General features: G+C 38.0%; 2 protein-coding genes across 3 annotated transcripts in view; both read right to left on the bottom strand.

Moving 5' to 3' along the window:
• The window catches only part of rcan3 (regulator of calcineurin 3), a 62,119-nt gene extending 53,987 nt beyond the window's left edge, over positions 1–8,132 (bottom strand). For both annotated transcript variants that reach the window (XM_037695333.1, XM_037695335.1), the window contains exon 1: positions 7,926–8,132. In XM_037695333.1, coding sequence (XP_037551261.1) covers positions 7,926–8,132 — 207 coding nt within the window. The remainder of the gene's footprint in view (positions 1–7,925) is intronic.
• Positions 8,133–11,945: 3,813 nt separating this feature from the next.
• Positions 11,946–17,071, bottom strand: nipal3 (NIPA like domain containing 3). The gene is made up of 11 exons (XM_037695544.1): positions 16,853–17,071; positions 16,598–16,666; positions 16,183–16,351; positions 16,042–16,101; positions 15,744–15,889; positions 15,354–15,450; positions 13,914–14,049; positions 13,744–13,832; positions 13,529–13,592; positions 13,215–13,309; positions 11,946–13,121 (listed from the first exon to the last, which is right to left on the bottom strand). The coding sequence occupies exons 1-11, from the start codon at positions 16,877–16,879 to the stop codon at positions 12,934–12,936; spliced, it is 1,140 nt and encodes a 379-aa protein (XP_037551472.1). The 5' UTR covers positions 16,880–17,071; the 3' UTR covers positions 11,946–12,933.
• Between the last annotated feature and the right edge of the window lie 542 nt (positions 17,072–17,613).

The raw sequence follows: 17,613 nt of genomic DNA, 5'->3' as shown, positions 1-17,613 counted from the left end.
TTTCTTCAACCTTGAGTCCATCTGGGCGTTCTGGTTCCGAAAATGCCTAATTGTGGGATTGTGGGATTCCATTCCACTGATCCATGCTATGAGTCTCCTTCAAGGTCGAACCCACCACGCTGACGAGTCCCAGAAGCCGCAGGTGGTCTGCGATTCTCAATCGCCTCCACCTTACGGTTAAGCTCGTAGACCAGACGATTTAAAGTTCCCACAGCGAGGACCAGACCTTCACACTGACTCGGAAGCTTTACCATGGTCGAAACTGCTCCCGATGTCTTCTTCAAAAGTCGATAAAACAGAGCCCCGCTGATGCCAAAAACAGAGTCCCTGCTATCATAGATCCAAATATGTAAACGTCTTCAACATCCTCCTGAGACAGGACTGTAATGCACATCATCTGCCACACTCCCCACGAATCCATGACGTACCCCACAGCGTGAGTCTCAGCTAGACACGCCAGTTCCCCAGGACCTTGTCGTTTTGATGAAAAAATCTTATCAATAGAGTTGAACGCCCACAATACCAAATCCATAATCTTCTTAATTTATGTTCGGGAGATGAGACCCAGGCGCTTCAGACACACAGAGAGCAGAGCAGGAAGAAGGAAAACGGGGGAGGAGAAACAGAAGCTGCCACCTCAATGAGAGCCTGGGAGTGTGTGTACGTGTCCAAAATCATAAAAACAACACATTTATTTTGGAACTCAGACACCAAAATATGTCACGAAGAACAAAAATGTGACATTTTTCCATCTCTTTTTAATTTTAAGATTCGCCTTTATCTTCTTGGAGAGATAGGCGTGAAGAACCTCGAAGAGCATCGAAACGTTTTGATCATTTTGGCGACAAAAGCCTCAGCTTGCAGCCTAAACACTGAACGGGAGATTAAAGACAGGACGAACAGCGAAGTCCTCCTGATCAGCCGAGTCATTGGGTGCTGCGCTGTGCTTTGTTTTCATCACAATTCATTTTAATTTGTAATTCAGTAATTGCCTCGTTTAGGTCAATCCAACGCGTTTAATGCATCTTTTTTCATTTAAATGGAAGAAAACGCCACAAAGGAAAGCATGCAGCCAGATTTTACTGGCTTTTCATCTATACAGAAAATACAAAAAGGTATTTCATGGCGTGCAAATAGTTTTTCATTAATAAGTGGGTACAAGTCACTCTCCCTCTCCGAGTGTGATCACAGAAACAGTGCATCTTCCTGCATGCAGGCCTCAGAGAATACACACAGAAAATAATGTCAGGGTTGGGAGAAAGCCAAGAGCCCGAAGACAAAAAAAAAAAAGTAGGTTGCAATGTTCCAGTTCTGAACAACCAATTCAGAGATGTGAGATGTTTCACAGAGATATCTGAAGTTTCTCAGACTCTGAGGGGTTGTGCATGTGAAGAAACAGAATGAGTTAAATGATGTCGCCGCCGCCGTTTAGGCCACAATGTTCCTCTAAAGATCACTCAAAGATGAGAGGGGCCAGAGTTATAGCCGTTTCAGTCAAACTGTGAAAATTACTCGTGCAGTCTCATGAGATAATGCATCATCTGTTAGTGATTAGACTAGTGGTTTTAAAACTTCCGTCCCCAGACCCCCGGGGGTCCAAGAACCAGTTAAAAAAAAAAAATAAATAAAATTATATACAGTATATACATATAAACATATACTGTATAGGAAGACCCCCTCCCCCCCCACCACACAGTCTATTTACACTATTTGCGTTCCGGCATTGAGTAATTAACAAATGAAGCCCTGTTACTTGCCATCACTACTGCTGTTATGATCATGTTCAACTTTATACAAAGAGTTTTCTGTAATAATTTGAAGAAGTGGACATACATTTATTATGTTCATTATGTGAATAGGTAAAGTTTTAAAGTTGTTGTGGATACTGTTAATTTTCTCAAAACTGCCATTTTTGGAAGTTTAAATTCAAATTTTTTTTTATGGTGTCCTAAATGAAAAATACCCCAAAATATAGCATTTGTACTTTTAAAGAACAGGTCTTAAATATTTATGTTACACAAATATTCCCACTGCATTAAAGAGACAAATTGATGAAAATTATTTAATAAACATGAGGGTTATGAGGGGGTCCCTGAACCCTGAATTTGACTGTGTGTTGTGGATGACTCTCAGCTACTACCACACCATTTCTGAGCTCACTGTCCGTCAACTTAACTGACTTATGGTAAGTTTGGTGTTTGGTAAAGTTACCATTTGAACGGGGTCGACTCCGAAAGTAATCCGCTGTAAATCCAACGATTACTTTCCAAGAGTTTCATTAAAATATATCCAGTGATTCGTGTGATATTCTGCTAACACAACAGACAAAAGACCACACACACACACACACACACCCACACACACACCCACACACACACACACACAGAGGAATGAGCAACAAACTTTTTGCCTTCAGCAGCAGGTGATAAACATCAAGTCCAAAAATCCAGACTGTTCTTTATCCTTTACATCATCCCTTCATTCCTGTCCTCTCTCATGAAGACAACGTGGAATCAAAGTTTCTATTTTAACGCAGCTTGTTTGATTGAAACATATGGAACAAAACAAGCGGTGGGGGTGGTCTTTACAGCGATGAGGAACAAGTGTTTAAACAGCAACCTCACAAAGAACGAGGGATTCGCTTGAAGGGATTCGCCAAATTTGGCCTCTAAGCTTTACATTTCCATACAGAGAGAGGATCAATGAAGACGAAGGAGAGAGGGAAAACCACAACGAGTTCCAGTGGATGGGGAGACGGATGGACCTGACAGAGACAGGATGCCAGCTGGAGGGATGAAGAATCCTGGTAATTAGATTAGAAGTGTTTTTTTTCTTGTATCCCCCTCCAGAAAACCGGGTCCCACGATCCTACCACCTCCTCCTTCAGGGGTTGGATCGAGCTGCGAGAAACTCCTCCTGAAATGTAAGCACACAGGCACACACGTGGTTCTGTCTGCAACATGTCTGCGTGCTGAAGCCTGCTGGGAAATCTTCGGCCGAAGCCTAATTGGGCGTGAATAACGTGCTGCACGAGGTGATGAGAGAATGAAATGCACAGACACACGGATCAGGGCCAAGTATGGCTCGGGATTCTGAAAGTCTGGGTCTAATCCACCGACCTGTTCTCATGCTGCTTTTAAAATAAAGCAACTAAAACCACAACTGCATCAGGTGCGAGGGAGGTTTTAACAAAAGAGAAGCACTTGAAGCTAAAACATTGTTGGCGTGTTTTTTTTTTTGTTTTTTTTTTTTATGAAAATCATCTTATGAGAGGGATCAAACAGCTGTTTTGGTCAAATCTTATAAATGACGTTAAACGTGTGACGTAAAATCTCATATGATGTGCTTTTTTTATGCTTTTAATTGTCTTTCAGTACAGTACTGTCATTACGTTAATTTAATTTTCTCCATTAAATTACTCCCAGTCATTTTTATTGTTAAAGCACTTTGCTGTTTTAAGCTGCTGTCAATCTGAGGTTGGAGTCTTTTATCTTTTATCTAGTTTTAAACAAAAACGGTCTGAGGTTTTAGTCTTGCACCTGTAAATGTTCAAGTCTTTAAATTATGATTTTTTTTTTTTTCTTTTAACTGGCGTTATATTTTATGTTTTATTAACGGATGTTCTGCTGTAAATATGTCAATACCACTGTTTGAGTTCTTAAGACTGTGTTGCTGTATTTGCATATCGCCCAGGACATCCTTGTAAAAGAGATTAATCATCTCAGTGGATATCTTCCTGGTAAAATAAAGGTTTAAATAAATAAATAAAATAAAATAACCAACTTTAGTAACAGCTGCTGTTTTAAATGCGCGTTATAAATAAAGTTGACTTGACTTGTTGGTGCTCCAGCCATGCTTTTAGGATGACCTTCAGCTACTACCACACCAAACTTTAGCTCAGCATCTGTACATTTACTGACTTGGAGCCAGTTTCGTGTTGGCTCAGGTAAATTAGCTGCGGCAGCCATCTTGACTTAAATAGACTCCAAAAGTCAATCAGCTGTAGACTGACACCCACTAGTCACTGAATGTTCGATTAAAATATGTATTGTCTAATGTTTGTTTGTTTATTTGTTTGCACAAAAAGAAACAACACACATAAAAAAAAAAGATTTAAAAAAAAATGTGCAGGCGAGGTCATAAAAACACTAGTTGGGCTTACAAGCCTTTTTAAAAACATAAAGAAAAAAATCATAAATGCTTTATACATAAGCTTACATCTTACTTTAAACACACACAATTACACACCAAGGCAAAAGATAATAGTTTATATTAAATAAATTTAAATGGTCAAAAAATAATAAAATGATCAATTAAAAAAAAAATCTACAAAGTTTGTTTAAACTTTCTTTTAAATACAGATAATGTTGTACATGATTCACCTAATTGTTTTAAACTGTTCCACAGCACCCTGATGCACGAATGAACATTTAGTGGTTGTGCAGAAGGGGATGTGTAAATCATACCTCCTTCTTGTAGAGTATGAATAATAATAATAAGAATCTCTTTTTTAAAGAGAGGTGTGGATGGAGCTAAATATGGAGAGTTAGTGACAATTCTTACAAAATATTTTTGAACTTTATGGATTAACTGCACGTAAGAAGGATAGCCCAAATTAAATTACAGTAAGAAATATGGGGATAAATTAAACTATTGTACAAAGTCAATAAAGTACTTGTTTTTAAATATGGTTTAACCGTTTTATAATACCTAACGATTGTGAAATCTTCTTATACACCGATTCACAGCGATTCTTAAAACAAAGTTTCTCATCAATATAGACATCTAAAAACTTTTTTTGTTGACGAAATATTAGAAAGTAAATTGTTATTAATATAATTTTTGTTTTTTTTCTGGATTGTAATTTTTATTCTTATTCTTAAATAAGATGAAATTAGATTTTTTTAACATTAAGTGATTGTCTATTTAAATAAAACCACTGAGCAAATTGAAGGAGCCCATAATTTGCCTTATCAATAAGTGAGTCAAAGTTACCATCAGCAACAAAAAGATTGGTGTCATCAGCAAATAAGATCGGTGTCAGAATACTAGATGCTTTTGGTAGATCGTTAATGTATATGAGAAACAATAACGGACCCAAAATGGATCCTTGTGGAACTCCACATTTTAGGACATCCCGACAATTTACCATTAAAAATTACAATTTGCTCTCTGTTGTGCAAATAATTTTCAACCCATTTCAGAACCTTATTTTTAAAACCATAACAAGACATTTTTGATAACAAGATTTCATAATCCACAGTGTCAAAAGCTTTTGATAAGTCCAAGAAAATTCCTAGAGCATATTCATTTTTCTCAAAAACAGTTGAAATCTTTTCTCTAAGATGCAAGAGAGCCATATATGTAGAGCAATTCTTTCTGAAGCCATACTGATGCTCATACAAAATATTGTTGGCATCAAGATCATAGCGTACACCGATCTCTCAAGTATCTTAGAAAAGCACGGGAGAACTGATGTGGTGCGATAATTTGAAAATACAGATGTGTCATCAGCTTTAAACAGCGGGATGACCGTGGAAGTTTTAGATCTTGTGGGACAATACCAGATTCAAGTGACAGGGCAAATATAAATGTTAACGGAGCAACAATTATAGGTGCAACTTTTTTGATACCAGGCTGTAATTTCATCGTGGCTAGCGAAGAGTTTTTAACATTCTTAATGGTATCAAGTACTTCTAAAGGTTTTATTGGATCAAATATATTGAAAGAGGGATAATTTTCATTTATGAAATTAGAAGGAGAATCAGAAACATTGTCAATATTCTTTGCAAGGTGTGGTCCCACATTTATAAAAAAAAATGATTAAATTTATTTGTCATTTGTGATGGATCTGTTGTGATTGAAGTGCCATCCTGAAATGTAGCCTGGGATGGGGTAGAGGCATTGTTCTTGTTGAGTAGTACTTTTTAATTATCCCATGTAGTTTTTGAATTATTTGATGATTGAGTAAATAGATCGCTATAGTAATTTTGTTTAGTATTTCTAACGAGGTGATTATAATTATATGCTTTTTGTATGTTGCTAAATTTAAAAGACTTGGGTTTTGCAAATATCTTTTATAGAGCTTATTTTTCTTTAAAACCGATTTCCTAAGTTTTGGTAGATTATTAACGTATATGAGAAACAATAATGGACCCAAAATGGATCCTTGTGGAACTCCACATTTTAGGACATCCCGCTGTGACAATTTACCATTAAAAATTACAATTTGCTCTCTGTTGTGCAAATCTGTAGTAAACCGTGGTTTGTTAAATTTTACAGAACTTCCTTTACCTTTAGAAATCAGAGGAAAACATTTGTCAAAAACGGAATGAAATTTTGCAGAAAATATTTTATAGGTCACAGTCACGCCAGAAACTTCATACACTGTTTCCCAAGACATGTTTGCTAGTATATCTGAGAAGTTGTTCATGTTACTTTCATTGAAATTTCTAAAATAAACTCTCTTTGATTTATTTGTGGACTGCTTGTTAATTATGGAAGAAAACTGAAAAACAGGAAGGTGGTGTGAAATATCAGTATAAAGAATACCAGATTTTATAACATCAGTCAATGCATTAGCAAAAATATTGTCCATCGATGTCGAGGACTGAGGAGTTATTCTAGTGGGTTTAAAAATGAGGGGATAAAAATAATTTGAAGACAAAATATCTGTAAGGTCATCTATGTGATGTTTGTTCTCATTCAAGAGGTTGACATTGAAGTCACCTAATAAATAAAGTTTACCCTCTTTAGCAACAAGTTCTACGATATCTGTAAGACATTCTTTGAAGTTGTTTATGTCTATATTAGGAGGACGGTAGATACACCCTACAATCAATTTTCTTTTCATAGATTGAACCTCAAAAAAACCACATTCTGTATTACACCCATGAAACTTCTTCAAAATGAGGTCTTCGTTTGAATTCATGGTCCTTTTGAACAGAGACTCCTCCTCCTCGACTTCCTCGACATCGGTGAACAGGTGCACAACCATCAATATTAAACAGTGAATGGATTTCATCATTTAGCCAAGTTTCGCTCAACGCAGTTATTGTGAACATGTGGTTCAGTGATGCAGGATAATGGTAAAAGTGATCGTAGTTTTTTGAAAGAGTTCTTATGTTAAGGTGTTGGACATTTTACACGATGCAATGAAAGAACTGAACTGATTTTCATTCAAATCATTACATGTAGAAGGATCATACATATTAGAGTGGTTTCTGTCATAGGTGTTTAGGTCTACTGAAGAGTATTCTGATGAAAAGAATAAATCAGGATTGAAACGGGTATTATAAACGTTGTCATTTTGTGGCTCAAAGGAATGAAAAACCAAATTATTACTGGATGTTAAGTTTGGAGGGTCACTATCAGTAGTTAAATTAGTACATAAATTCATTTGTCTTTGCGTCGGGGAACATGGAACATGATCTACCGTAAGATGAACAGAAAATTAAAAACATGGTTGAATGCCAGGGCAACAGATTATTGATCATCCTACTATCCTAATGAGATATTTTACTAACAGAAAATATAGTTGACTTCAACAGTAGTTGCAGAGCTAGACCTCATGTGATCATTTTGTGCTCTGGGTACGTGTTGGGAATGACTCTCAGCTATGACCACAATAAATTTAAGCTCTGCAGCTGTAAAGCTGGCTGACTTTAGCTACTTTAATATAACTTCACTGTGGCGGCCATCTTGACTGGTTGACTCCAGAAGTAATCAGCGGTAGATGTATATTCAACAATTACTTTCAAAAATGTCTCAAAAACACCTGTCTGGTGATTCAAGAGATATTTTGCTAACACCACAGACAAATGAAGGCACACTTGCACCGACCTGGACAAATACATTATCGCCCTTCCACCCTTGGTGGTGGGCGATGTGTAAAGACTCAGCAGAGTGAAGTCGTGGCGTCTCACCCTGTGTGTGTCCTGCTCAAACACAGCTTCGTGCACGCTGCAGGCAAACAGGGCTGTGGGAAGGTCACTCAGGTCCATCATCTCCTCCGCCACGCCGTCCTGATCGCTCTCTCCAAACACCATGTCCTCTTCTTCATCATCATCCTCGGGGTCGCTGCTGTACGCCTCAGAGCTGTTGCTCCACGCCTTCGAGGTGTCCCGCAGCATCTCAGGGTTCAGGATGCTGCCGAGGCAGGAGGGACGGTGGAGGCTGAGAACTAAAGGGAGAGAGGAATTAAAGATGGACAGTTAGAAGATAAGATGACAATACAGGGTGGAAAAGAACAAAAATAAGAAGTGGTGAAACACTGGACTGAGAAGAGTTTCACCACGTGTTGGTACGGATGATGCACAGGATGTAAAAGAGAGGCAATAAAGACCCTTATAGTGATCTAATTAGAGAAATTACCTTTGGTGGGGGGCAAAATTTCAGCATGTATGAGGGCTAAAATCTTCTGATGAAGCCAAAACTGGGATGGAAAGATTAAAACAAGCAGAACACAATCTAAAATGAGCAAAACACAAGTAAAAATGAGCAAAACACAAGCAAATATGAGCAAAATACATCCTAAAATGAGTAAAACACAAGCGAAAATGAGCAGAACACAAGCTAAAATGAGCAAAACAAGCTAAATGAGCTAAACACTAGTAAAAATGAGCAAAACACAAGCAAAAATGAGCACAACAACCTAAAATGAGCAAAATACAAGTAAAAAAGAGCAAAACACAAGCGAAAATTAGGAAAACACAAGCGAAAATTAGCAAAACACAAGCGAAAATTAGCAAAACACAAGCTAAAATGAGCAAAACAAGCTAAAATGAGCAAAACAAGCTAAATGAGCTAAACATAAGTAAAAAGGAGCAAAACACATGCTAAAATGAGCAAAACACACGTTAAAATGTGTAAAACACAAGCGAAAATGAGCAAAACAAGCTACAATGAGCAAAATACAAGCGAAAATGAGCACAACAAGCTAAAATGAGCAAAACAAGCTACAATGAGCAAAATACAAGCGAAAATGAGCACAACAAGCTAAAATGAGCAAAACACAAGTGAAAAAGAGCAAAACACACGATAAAATGAGCAAAACACAAGGTGAAATGAGCAAGTGAAAATGAGCAAAACAAGCTAAAATGTGCAAAACAAGCCAAAATGAGCAAAATACAAGTGAAAATGAGCAAAACACAAGGTAAAGGATAAAAGCTAGAAACAGCAGAACAGTAGCTAAACATAACAGAATAATAAGTAATATTAGCCAAAACAATGAAGATAAAATCAGTTAAAATTACTACACAGTAGCTCAAGGTAGCAAACACATGCCAAAATGAGCAAACGTGTAAATAAAAGTAGCAAAACATTAATCAAAAGGAGCAAAATGGAGGGTAACACTGAAAGTAGCAAGCTGAAAGTAGCAAAACGGATACTAAAGCTAAAATTAGCAACACATTTGGTAAAACTCTAATCAGCAAAGCAGTAGTTAAAAAGGTCCAAAGTGCAGCTACAATCTACCAAAGCAAAATGGTAACCAATAGCTAAAAATAGCAAATTTGTAGCTAAAAAATGTAGCAGAATGACAACTGAAAGCTAAAGGTAGAATAAAAAGATTTAACAAATGGAGCAATAAGATGAAGCAGATTTCAATGAGGAAATAATGTTTTTGAAGGAACTAAAGAGATCTGAAAGATGTTTTTTTATGGGGAATTTTATTTTAAATAAAGTTAAACATTCTGAAAGTTACTAAAACCAAAAGATTCCAGTCTGTTCCCAGCCGAGCTGAATGTGTTGATTCCTGATCAGTTAAAATAGCACAAACTATTTGGAAATAGTTTGATTAAAAAAGAAGAAGAAGAAGAATGGACACACAGGAACACAGTGGTGTGAATGCTGACTCGGCATTCAGTCAATTAAAACACTCATTCAACAAGAGTGAAAGGATTTGTGATCTATTGTAGTTTCTGTTAATGTGCCTTTAGTTTGTACGAGTTTGTTGATGGATAATCAGAATTATTATTATTATTTTTAATGTTGTTTGTTCCCCCCCCCCAAAAATCTTTGTAAATCTTTAAAATAAGTGTTTGTTTTAATGTGGCTTCTTTCATTTTATTACAAAGTGTAATACTGTACGGGCAGATCCTTTAAAACGTATAAAGACCTACATCTTAGGATGTCAATATAACCATCACAGAAGATCTAAAGAATTTATATAAATAAATTAAGCAATAGGCAATAGATAAATGTTAAATAAAGCATTAGTTGCTGACTATTTAAAAAGGGCTATGAAAGAAAAGGGCTGGTGAGGTTTTGGCTCATCAAAAAGAGCAGAGCGCCATCTAGTGGTGAATCTGTTTAATGATGTTTTTAATATTTTAAAGGTCACAAACGTGAAAATAAAGCGAGTTTAGGAACAACAAAAAGTGAGTTATTGTCTATCTATTTAACTAGTTATCCTGGTCAAATGAAGCAATTATAGCAACATAATTAAAGAACATGGCTGTTTCAAAGGATACTTGCAGACAAATGCGTGTCATGCAGTTACATTAATCCCATCATGACATATTTTGATGCAGACGCTCGGAGTTGGAGCTGTTCTGGAAACACTTTGTTTCCCGAGGTAAATATAATTTTACAGCTGATATTTCTACCCAGAGTTCACGGCGCTTTCTCGTCCTACAGGTGAAGTTGCTGCTTTAATTTCTCTCTCGGGTTCAGATGCAAATAAATAATGTCTGTGATCATTACTCACCACACTGCTGTCAGGAAGCGTCCCAAACTCTCCACTGAAAACAGGTCTGATGATACTTTTCACTGTTTGAATGAAAAAAAATAGCGATTATGTTATTGTTATTATTAATAATATATTTTATAGGTTTGCTGTCAGATGCGTTTTGTTTGTTTTTTCCACTGGATTATCGCTAACCTGATGCAGCCTATCGCAGCGTTAGCAGCCGCAGTTGGAGCCAATCAAAAGAGGGCAAAGCCTCCAGGCGACCAATCAGAAGGCAGAGAGGGCGGGGACTCCGGCTCAAGATTGGTGACGATGAAGCTGCGAAGTGACGTAAACACTCAGCGCTTTCCTGCAAACAGGCTCACATCTCAGGGCAGCTAGCTAAAAGTAGCCCATAGTTAGTTAAAAGACCTGACTTAACTTTGTTAGATGTAAGTAATTAAGTGTTGTAGGACCGTAAATGTGCAGAGACATTATTCAGGTCAAAAGTAACTTTAAAGAAAACCAGTTCAGAATTGAACAAAGGGTCAGAGGTCATGGTCAGGAGAGGCCTTCTTCATCCTATACATCAGATTATCTGAAGAAAACACACATACACAGAGAGAACATGCAAAAATCAGAATGTAAAATGTATAACGTACAATATTTAACAGAAAGTGTGACTGAAACACAAAAAGCATTTTGTAAATTCTGGACAGGCAGGAAAAAAAAAAAAAAAAGGTGGAGCATTTACATTTTCTCCTTAAATTGCCAGCCATCTTGTTGCATTTGTGTGCATACCAATATAAAGCACTTCCAGAAGTTCCACATCTGTAAGTTTACCACAAACATCCCGTTTGCATGCACTTTAATATGATGTGCATCTGGAGCAGCAAAGTTTATACATGCAAGATATTTTATGCAGCAAGTCCTTTAGGTGTCTGAATCCCTTCCCATGCAAAACACATAAAATCACTTAGTTTACTTCTGAAGTTAAACCGTCTTTGTACGAAGCTCAATTCCAACAGAATATTCGCCGTTACTGAGGACTTTTAACTGCACACGCCTGCCTGCATTTTTGGATTATGGGACGTTTTAGGCCCCGAAACATTTTGATGCTCCGTACAGGAGCTGAAAACCATTTGAGAAGCAGAACCATTCAATCATAACTGGCCTCTGGGAACTTCATAACAAGGAACTGCTGATCATTTACAATGGAAAAAATAAACAGGTGTCGGCACAAAAAGGTAGATTTATTAACATGGTTGACCTCAGCTGGTTTATACATTGATGCAAAAGTTGCAAACAGGCCATATAAATTAATATCAAACGTGTTTAACGGTCATTTAGCCTTTCTATAGCTCCATTTTGTTAACACTTAATACAGTTTACGCAGTGAAACCCACACCGACAGATTAGTTTGCTGCCTGTTTATCAAACGTCTCCTTGCGTCACGCAGTCTTTCTATAATCTGCAGAGTAAAGCTCCCGTTTGAGGCACGTTAAAAGCACATCAGGACAAACGTGTTACAATAAGTTCAAACAAACATTTGGTCACATGAAGGAACCGTACGGTAAAATCCAAAGAACAAGAGGCAGCGAAGTCAAACAGTTCATGTGTGACGAAGGTGGAGGCAGTGTTATTGGCAAATCTCAAAAGCTCTGCAGCTACTTTTACTTTTAAAGGTTTTAAAAGTAAAAACAATATTGAATGGGAGAACAGATAACTAGTTATACTCAGTAACACCTGATTTTTTTTTTTTTTGGTTGTTGAGAAAGTGACCTGTTATTGAATGCATCGAAGAAAAATGTACACAAACAAATAAAAAAAAAAAAGGTGCAACACTGAGATTCTTCATTCTGGTTTTAGGACTTCCAGTCAGTTCTTGGTACATTTGAACTGGTCTAAAGCAGCTTCAAAACGTACGCCACACATGGAAGCACAGTAGGCACGCTTTGCAGTAAAACATACACCAGTCCATTCGCTCCGAGTCCATTCTGAAGCAGCTTCGTGTTTCGTTTCCTGCTAGGACTGAACTCTCCCGGAGGCTGGAGGAGGAGGAACCGTTTCAAGACAGGACTCATCATAAACAAAATCATCCTTAAATCTAAACCAGCACTAAAGTTCTGTTTACTCATACGCGTCTTTAAAACAAGAAACCTTCTTCAGTTCATGTTTTGGTTCAGTGGTTTTCATTAAAGTGTTACAAGAATTAAAGCGTAAGAGTCAGTGGTGTAGCTGGACGGTGTGATGGGGGCGGAGCTTCAATCTTTCTTTAGCTCAGTCTGGCCATGAGATGGATCCGACGTCCTCTCGGTGACCGCAGGTTGCCCCAGGTTTGCTGGTAGAGCAGCAGGCGCCACTCCATCGTTGTTGACGAGAGCCCCGTAGGAGAAAGAACCATTAAAGTCCGGCTGAACAACCAGGCCCTTGTCATGAATCGTCGGGACGCCTGAACGTGGAACAGAGGCTGAAAACAACTGATCTGACTCTTGACGATCATTTAAAACTCACACAACTTGAATAAATCTCAGTTTATACAAACCGTTAGTCATATCCATGGTGACGTACGGCTCGAAGAGCTTGTTCCTTCTTCTGGTTTTGGTTATGAGGAACACTCCGAGGAAACACAACGCACATCTGTACAAAGAAAAAACAAACAAACATCACTCCGTTTTTAAACGCATCTTGAATACGACGTGCGCGTCAACAGTGGTTTGGTGGTTTTCAAGGCAGCGGGAGAAACGGCAGAACGCAGGAAACGTGGGATTCAAACTAAATCTGGCCTCGTCGCTGTTACAGCTCAACGTTTTCCTGCAGCAACGCGTCAAAACGTCCCCGTGACGTACGATTCCTCACCCCAACAGAAACACGCAGATGTGAAGGACGTCATCCTTCTTAAACTCCAAATAAAACACAGCTCCTGCAAATCAAACAGAAACGGAGGAGCATTTTCATTAAGCCTCTTACGTTTCTTGCTTCTTGTAATTAATCGCAGAGATTGTCTTTTTGTTCCTTCTCTGAAACAAAACAAGGCAACAGAGACATTTAGTGACAGAGAAAGCTGAACTCACCAGCTCCCACAGCAAATATGGTGGACAGGATGTAGTTGAGACAGGCAACCTGAGAGGAGTCGTGCAGTTTGGACGCTTGGGAAAGAAATCTAAGACGACAAACACACTAAACACTGATCACCTGCACAAGTGAGTGAAAAACCTTCCTGTCCGTGTGCATTTTCACTCACCTGGCCTGGAAGACGACCGACGCCACCATGCAGACGAACATGACGCTGAAGATCGGGTAGTCGAGCTGCATGGAGCCCTCCAGGGTGAGAACCAGCATGCCTGAAACGGCCTTCACTGTGATGACCGTGACCGAGCCTGGATCCCAGCAGCAACAAACACCACGGAAAATGTTTTAGTCACTTTGGACTTCAAAAGGCTTCAATTTACTGCGATAAAATATAATAGTGTCAGTGTTTATGAGGCGTTCACTCTATTGTGAGACATTTTTATTCCACACATTTTTTGGCATGACTCTCGTCCCACAGTTTTCATCCAGTTCAACAAATCGTGAATCAAAACGTTCAGCTCTTTCTGGACAATCCCGCTACGACTTTTGGTATTGGTGCAACTTTAGCTTTTTGAAATATTTAGCCTTTTCTGACATTTTTTCCTCACAGAAAATGAACTGAGCTCATTTTACATCCTTTCAATCTTTAGATGCGTTTACAAACTTTTACTGCTGCTTTCACATTTTGTTCTGGTTCCGATTCTTTTTTGTGCAAATTTTAACTTTTTTCAGCTACTTTCAGCTGTTCTTTCGGCTGTTTTGTGCTCCTTTCAGATTCTTTCTGCTAACTACATCATTTTGTGCTTCTTCTGCTAATTTCTGCTCGTTATGCTCCTTTCAGCTGTTTTTGCTGGTTTCATTTATTTCAGCTACTATGGAGCTGTTTTGTGCTAATTTTAGACTTTGCAGTTAATTATACTGTTTTGCTCTAATTTCAACATTTTTCAGCCCAGTTCAGCAAAAAAGTGCTCTCTCCACTTCCCTCTGGTAATTTAAGTTACTTTTCAGCCGGGTTTTTTTGTTGCTTGTTTGTTTTGTTGCCATTTTCGGCTTTTTAATGATAATTTCCACTTTTTTCTGCTTCTTTCAGCCTATTTGGGCAAACATAAGTTTTATTTTCTGCTTTCTCCGCCTATTTAAGCTTGTTCTACCTTTTCAGCTACTTTTTTTAAAACTAATTTCAGCTGTTTTCAGATAAATTCAAGTTTTTGGTGGTAATTTCAGATACTTTCAGCCTAATTAACTTCTTTCTGCTAATTTCAGCTTCTTATACTCCTTTCAACTTATTTCTGCTAGTTTCATAATTTTCAGCTATTTCAGCTACTATTTATAGCTGTTTTATGCTAATGTCAGTTTTTTAAGCCTTTTTTAAACTTTGTGGTCATTTCTGCTTATTTAAACCTATTTCAGCAAATATGTGTTCTTTCTGCTTTATTTTGTTAAATTGGGCTTGTTCTTCCATTTCAGCTACATTGCAACTGTTTTTAGATCATTTCAGCTGTTTTTCAGCAAGTTCTTCTGCAATAAGCATTCACACTGCATTTTTTGCAGGAAATGCAGTTTCTTGTTATATACTGACTTACGTGTGAAAGTTTGAATGCAGGAGACTCACCCAGCAACGCGACCAGCAGCAGGATAACAACAAGGTAGTTAGCATTGTGCTGCTTGTAGAAGTATAAGAACAGGGCGAATGTGATGATGCCCAGGAGCTGGCAGGACAACAACAAAACATCACAAAACTTTTAAGACACAACAGTCCTTAAAGAAAAGGCTTATCTTGAACCAAGTTGATTTTAAAAGTTATTTAGTTGTGGCTGTACATTCAAAGATTGTTTTATTTAAATGTGCCCAGTGGCGCAAGAGTTATTTTCTTAACAGACAGCAGTGGGTGAGAATAAAAGCTAGAGATTAAGCATGGATTATTTTAAGTGCCAGAAGATCCAACAGAACTGCTCAGATATTAAATATCCTGCTTTTTGTGTGTTGAAACAAAATATCTTACCAAATACAAGAGAACAGGCCAGCCTACGATATGTTTCACGATGTTTGTTGCTTCGAGTTTTTCATGAGAGTTTGGTCCAAACGATACAAACAGGTAAGTTCCTCCTATGGTGAAGCCGTAACCCAGGAAGGTGAGCCCATGCTGCTCTGAAAGAACAAAGACGTCACTCGACAGACTCTTTGTCTTGTTGGTCTTTAAGAGTAGAACAATTTACACAAAAAGGCACAAGATCTAGATTATTTGTATAAATGTCGGTGCAGCTGCACATCTTCAGCCGTATGGGGTTTTTCAAACTTACTCACAAACTCCTTCGCTTTATATTTCTCACGCAGGAATATGAAGCCCAGGATGGAGCTTGCTGAAAACCATAAAGATACGCAAAGTCGATTTTCTCCGAGTTTGCTTTGCGCCATTCATCGAACGTAGGACAAATACTCACTTAGGATGGACACAGTGTTAAGAGGTGCTACAATGGCGAGAGGGGCAAAGGCATAAGACACAAAATTGGCTCCCTCCCCAAGACAGATGAAGACAAAACCAGACCACCAGGTTTTTGTCTGGTAGAAGACACGGTCCTTAGTTCCTGCTAGCTTCACATGGCTGTATTTCTGCAGGCAAAACCCAACAGGGACATAAATTAGTGCTCAAAGACTTGTAAAGGAGGCTTTAACCACATTGTAAGGCTGTATAGAAGAAGAAGGAACACACAAGGGATGATGACATAACTTGTGAAACCAGCCCATCCCTGAGGAGTCATTCAGATCATGGAGACATGTTGACACAAAGCAATAACTGAAGAGAAAGAGTTGCATTCTGTGTTTTATATTGGGCCTTTTTGAGGACAATAACAGTACCTGGATGCTTAAGGCGATGCTGATGATGACGTTTCCAAAAATTGCCAGCAAAGTCCCAATAAGATTGTCCTGAAAAGGAAAGTTAGTAGCTCATAAAGTGACAACATAAATATGTAGCTTTGCTAAGAAGGCAGGTAAAAGCGTTCTAAACCTGAGTGTACAGCTAATTTTAAATAATCAAATACACATTTATTTGAAATATTTTTAAACCGGCTACTAAAACCAAAGCACCAAACAACAGTGAAGTTGTCTCACCGTGTAGGACCCGCCGCTGTTGTCCATGTCGCTTCCCTTCAAGGACAGTTCACTTGTTTTTCGCAGTAATTACGCATTTAACTATCATTTACTTTATTTATCATGTTGCTTTCGCTTTGATTTAAAGTACCTATCGCTTTTTTTTATTTTTTATTCAAGCTCTACTTTAACAAAGACACCATCTTCTGGAGTAGCCTCTCACTTCCGGGTTGAAACACCTGCTTCGAGGCGGGGCTGCGGCATGACGTCATATACTGACGCACAAATAGACGACCTTATCAATGTCCATCCATCCAGCCATTATCTTTCCCCGCGTTTTACTTACGTCTAACAAAAAGGATTAAACTATTTAAGAAAATATGTTCCTGTGTGAAGTACGTTTTAAATTTATTCGTTCATGTTTCCCGATATTCAGACTTTTTTCTGCAGTACCAGATATGACCACTAAGTTGTGCTATTGAGCTAGAGTTGATTTGAGAACCTTAGATGCGCCAGCGAAGAAAAAGTCAGTCTAAAATTAAACTAATAACACAAAACAGCCCTGAATATTGAATTTTTTTAAACTATTTCATGCATTTCACAATAACAAATCAGACAAAAGCTGCATTGCAACAATGTGATAATCAAACAAAATGTTTGAAAAGGAGTGGGACATAGACCTCTTTCATTTCAAAATCTACAATTCATTTCAGTATGATGTCTTTACAACAATGCATTATTAAACACTTACTTAGCCATATTACCATTTACACTCTGCCCCA

This window comes from Nematolebias whitei, chromosome 21, assembly GCF_014905685.2.
Source record: "Nematolebias whitei isolate Nwh7 chromosome 21, NemWhi1, whole genome shotgun sequence".
NCBI classification, from domain to species: domain Eukaryota; kingdom Metazoa; phylum Chordata; class Actinopteri; order Cyprinodontiformes; family Rivulidae; genus Nematolebias; species Nematolebias whitei.
Note: the sequence above shows the minus strand (reverse complement) of the source record. Positions and strands in the feature narration are given on the sequence as shown.

Excerpts from the sequence above, each read along its gene's own strand:
- nipal3 (XM_037695544.1), bottom strand. The coding sequence starts at position 16,879 with ATGGACAACAGCGGCGGGTCCTACACG. Across the intron at positions 16,667-16,852 it reads ACAGCGGCGGGTCCTACACG|GACAATCTTATTGGGACTTT; the intron begins GTGAGACAACTT and ends TTTCCTTTTCAG. Across the intron at positions 15,451-15,743 it reads GGCCTGTTCTCTTGTATTTG|CTCCTGGGCATCATCACATT; the intron begins GTAAGATATTTT and ends TTGTCCTGCCAG.